The following is a 5000-nucleotide window of genomic DNA, read 5'->3' as shown; positions in this document are numbered from 1 at the left end:
AGCTGCGAGTAGATTAATGAGCGTCCCTGAATTATTGCAATACCACCCTTCGAATGCAGATACGCAACCTTTGTTTCCTTTGCTTTTCGAATTCATATATACACCAGGTTTTAAATAAGATATACCATATTTTTTCTTTCAGATTTAGAGGTTTTGGCTCGGGTATACCAGCTTTCTTATACAATTTTAAAAAATACAATTGGGTTTATTTCAATTACACCAGTATTTTTATTATTCAAATACACCATATTTTATTATTCAAATATACTTATTTTTGGTCCACGTACACTAGATATTTTCCAAATACACTACTATTTAAAATATAAACACACATATTTATTTCAGTTACGCCATAATTTGTATTATTATTCAGATACACCAGCTTTGTAAGTTTATTGAGATATTTACCAGTTTTATTTGTTTATTTAGATATTCACCAACTTTGTTTATTGAGATATTCACCAGTTTTGTTTGCTTCTTGAGATATTGGTTCAGATACGTCCACATTTAGTTCAGATAAACAAGCTTTGTCTATCTGTTTGACGTTTGGTTCACAGACGGAGTTTCAATGTCTGTTTGTTTGCCTGATTGCGATTTGAAGCAGAGAGAAGAGGGGAAGGGAGGAGAGAGAGAGAGAGAGAGAGAGAGAGAGAGAGAGAGAGAGAGAGAGAGAGAGAGAGAGAGAGAGAGAGAGAGAGAGAGAGAGAGAAAAGAACGAAAGAGATAGAGTTATGAAAGTATGTTATGTAATTATGTAATTATGTTGTCATGTATGTTTGCATGTCTACCTGTCTGTGTGTCTGTATGTATACATGTATGTATGTACGTAGGTATTTCAATTATCCTAATTAAAATAAAACCATCATAATCATCATAACAACAACAATAACATATATATGTATGTATGTACGTACGCATGTATGTATGTACGTCCATTTTCCAATTACAATACTAACAATATAGCCATCACAGTCAACATTAATAATAATAATTACTGCAAAGCTTTAACAACCATAATGATGCCATAGAAGTGCCAAAATAATGACATACACGCCAGTCAGTACCATGGGAGAAACGCACTAAAACTTTTCTTGCATGTAAAATTTTCATTTTTATTTTCATATATCTTTTTTATTTTTTTATTTTTTTTCTGCATGAATTTCCTGACACACTCCCAAATTACCTTCGTTTATTTGCCTTTGCGTGTAATTTCCTCTAATACGTTCTGTCGGTTGTTTTTCTTTCTTTTCTGTTTTGAAATGATTTTCTGCTTGAAATATTACTGACACTTTTGTTCAGGAAAGTCAGCAGATGTTAGTTTGTATGTGGATGTTAAAAATGTTGGCGCATATTTTCTCTGTTAATGTCACTATTATTTTTTTTATTTAATTATGGTAATGATAATAATAATTGATATCAATAGTAATAATGATTTCAATGATGATGGTGATACATTAGAATTAATAATGATGATAATGATGATGATGATAATAATGATGATGATAATAATGATAATAGCAACAGCAATAAGGATAACAACCACAACAGCAATAGCAATAAAAATAAAATCAGTAAGGATGATAATCAGAGTAATGATAATGATGATAATACAAATAATGATAATAATAATAATAATAAAAACGATCATGGCAATGATAGTAATAATGATAAAAAAATAAAATTGATAATGATAATGCTAATAAGAAAGATGATATTCATAATAATAATGATAATAATAATAATAATAATAATAATAATAATGATAATAAGAGAAAGAAAGAGAGTCTGAGAGAGAGAGAGAGAGACAGAGAGACAGAGAGACAGAGAGAGCAGTTGCCATGACACCCACAGCATCAGAACACTCTTATCTTAGAATGGCAGGTAAGATTTCCCTCACATCTGCCAGGGGATGGGTTGCTGGGAAGCATCTTTGGACATCTGTCGAGGCGATGAAGGTGATGTTCTGGTTTCATGCCAGATGTGACTTCTCCTGCTCCTGTTATTACATTTACTCTAATCAAAATTAAATATATATATATATATATATATATATATATATATATGTATATATATATACACACACATATACACACACTTTTTTCTACTTCTTCCTATTTTTATCATTATTATTACTTTCAGTAAAACTGTAATTATTAGTATCATCATTATCATTATCATTATTATCATTATTATAATTATTATTGTTGTTATGATGATTATTGTGGTCATCATCATTATTGTTATTATTACATTTTTGTCGCTTTTAGTATTATCATTATCATTGTCATTAGTATTATAATTATTATTATTAATATCATTATTATTATTATTATTATCATTATTATTATCAGCATTATTAGTAGCATTATTACTAGCATTATTATTAGCATTATTATGATTATCATTATTGTTATTATCTTATTGTTATCTTATAAATTATTAGTACTATTGTTATCATTACGATTGTTATCATTATTACCATTATCATTTTATCTTTATCATCATTACTATGATTATCATTATTATCAATATTACCATTATCAACATCATCGTTATCAAAGCTTTTATCATCCGTGATCACAAAATAATCATAATTTCTCTCGCATCAATCGCTCATCTCTTTTTGTTTCCCTTTCCTTGCTTCATCCTCCCCCCCTTCTATATATTAAAAAAAAAAAAAAAAAAAAAAAAAAAAAAAAAACGTTGTCTTAATGAAAAAATAAAAAAAATAGTATGTTATTTTGTAAGTGCTAACGGGTATTACTTGCAATATAAATGGTGTGTTTCTTTGATGTTTTATATTTCATTTTTTTTTTTTTTTTTTTTTTTTTTTTTTTACTAGTTCATTTCTTGCTATCAATGTTTTTTTCCCCTTATTTTAGATTTTTATTTTTTTTTATTTTCTTTGTTTTGCAATATGTTTTTCTTTTTGGCATTTCAGTTACTTTTTTATCTATTTATTTTTTTATTTTCTATTTTCCTATCTATTTTCCCTTCTATCTATTTATATGCCAATGCCTATCCATGCCCCAATTTTTTTTCAAATGCGTTTTTCGTATTTCATTCCCACTCCTCATTCCCTAGTACCAATTTGAGTCACCAAATCCCCGAATCCCTATTTTAAGTAGTTCTAATACCCAATTCCAGTATGAGTCGCCAGTGTTCAGTCACCAATTTCATCCACGAATCTCCAACCCCAATTTATGTCTTCACACAGATCTCAAATTCAGAACCATTAATCTCTAGACACCAATTTAAACCACCAATTTCGAACTCCTCAGTCACCAATTACAACCATTCATCTTCCCAATTCTCAGACAACAATTTCACTCATTCTTCCTTAACAACCGATTTCGCCAATTTCAAACACTCGTCCGCAGCCGCTAATTGCAGTCACTCATCCCCAACCCTCAGCCTTCCAATTTCACACACTCTTCCTCGACCACCAATTTCAACCTCTCTTTCTCAACTACCAATTTCACCAATTTCAGACACAAATTTAAACGAATTTCAACCACTAATGCCACCCATTTTTCCTCAACCACCAATTTCACCGATTCCAGCCACCAATTTCAACAAATTTTCAACCATTCTTCCTCAACCATCAATTTCAACCCCCAATTTCGCCCACTCTTCCTCAGCCATCAATTTCACCAATTCCAAGCCACCAATTTCAACCAAATTTCAACCATTCTATCTCAACCACCAATTTCAACCAATTTCAACCACCGATTCCGCCCACTCTTCCTAAACCACCACTTTCACCAATTCCACCTACCAATTTCAACAAATTTTTAACCATTTTCCCCTAACCACCAATTTCAACAAATTTCAACCACCAATTCCGCCCACTCTTCCTCAACCACCAATTTCAACCACCAATTCCGCCCACTCTTCCTCAACCACCAATTTCAACCACCAATTCCGCCCACTCTTCCTCAACCACCAATTTCAACCACTCTCCCTCAACCACCAATTTCAACCAAATTCCAACCACCAATTTCAACCAATTCCAGCCACCAATTTCACCCGCCGATCTCTCTCCCTCCCTCAGCCCTCCACGAAGAGCAGCTGGTGCCCTCGACGAAGCCCCGTCGGTGGAGCGTCCGAAGTAAGCTCCTTCTGCGTCCCACTCCGGCGGACAACGGACAACAGTACTCCTGCCGCGCCCTTCACCCTGCCCTCAAGGACTCGCCTACGTCCCTGGTGGCGTCCGTGACTCTGTCCGTCTTGCGTGAGTGGTGTTGTTATTGTTGTTTGTTTGTTTGTTTAATATTAGTGTTATTATTATCATTATGATTTTTTTATTGATTGGTGTGGTTTTGGGAGTGGATGGGGGGGGGGGGGGGGGGGAGGTGCGTTGGGCAAATTTTTAAACTTTTTTGTTTTCTTTATTTATTTTTTTTGTTATTCTGCATTTTACAAAAAAAAAAAAAAAAAAAAAAAAAAAATCGTGTTTTTTTTCCCAACTAGTATATCCATTTTACAATTTACTGCCCCGAGAATATTGTAATTATTTGGTTATCGGAAATCGAGCGTATTAAGTAGAAAAAAACGTATATTCGAAAGCATATCCACATTCACACACATACATTTACAGACACACACACACGCACACACACACACATGTACACACACACACACACACACACACACACACACACGCACTAACATGAACACACACACACACACACACACACACACACACACACACAGACTGACAAAGGAACAGACACAGATGCTGACACACATCCTAACATACATCTAAAGATTAATTATTGTCGTCTGGCTCCTCCTTCCTCCTCCCCCTTCCTCCCTCCTACTTCCTCCCTCCTCCTCCCTCCTCTTTCCTCCCTCCTCCTTCTTCCCTCCTCCTCCCTCCCTCCTCCTTCTTCCCTCCTCCTTCCTCCCTCCTCCTCCCTCCCTCCTCCTTCCTCCCTCCTCCTCCCTCCCTCCTCTTCCTCCCTCTCTCCTCTCCTCCTCCCTCCCTCCTCCCTCCT

General features: G+C 34.5%; 1 protein-coding gene across 1 annotated transcript in view; it reads left to right on the top strand.

Moving 5' to 3' along the window:
• The window catches only part of LOC125040457 (synaptogenesis protein syg-2-like), a 45102-nt gene that overhangs the window by 15768 nt on the left and 24334 nt on the right, over positions 1 to 5000 (top strand). The window contains exon 3 of the mRNA XM_047635010.1: positions 4055 to 4234. Coding sequence (XP_047490966.1) covers positions 4055 to 4234 — 180 coding nt within the window. The remainder of the gene's footprint in view (positions 1 to 4054; positions 4235 to 5000) is intronic.

Source organism: Penaeus chinensis, chromosome 29, assembly GCF_019202785.1.
Source record: "Penaeus chinensis breed Huanghai No. 1 chromosome 29, ASM1920278v2, whole genome shotgun sequence".
NCBI lineage: Eukaryota > Metazoa > Arthropoda > Malacostraca > Decapoda > Penaeidae > Penaeus > Penaeus chinensis.
This window is presented reverse-complemented; position numbering and strand designations above follow the sequence as displayed.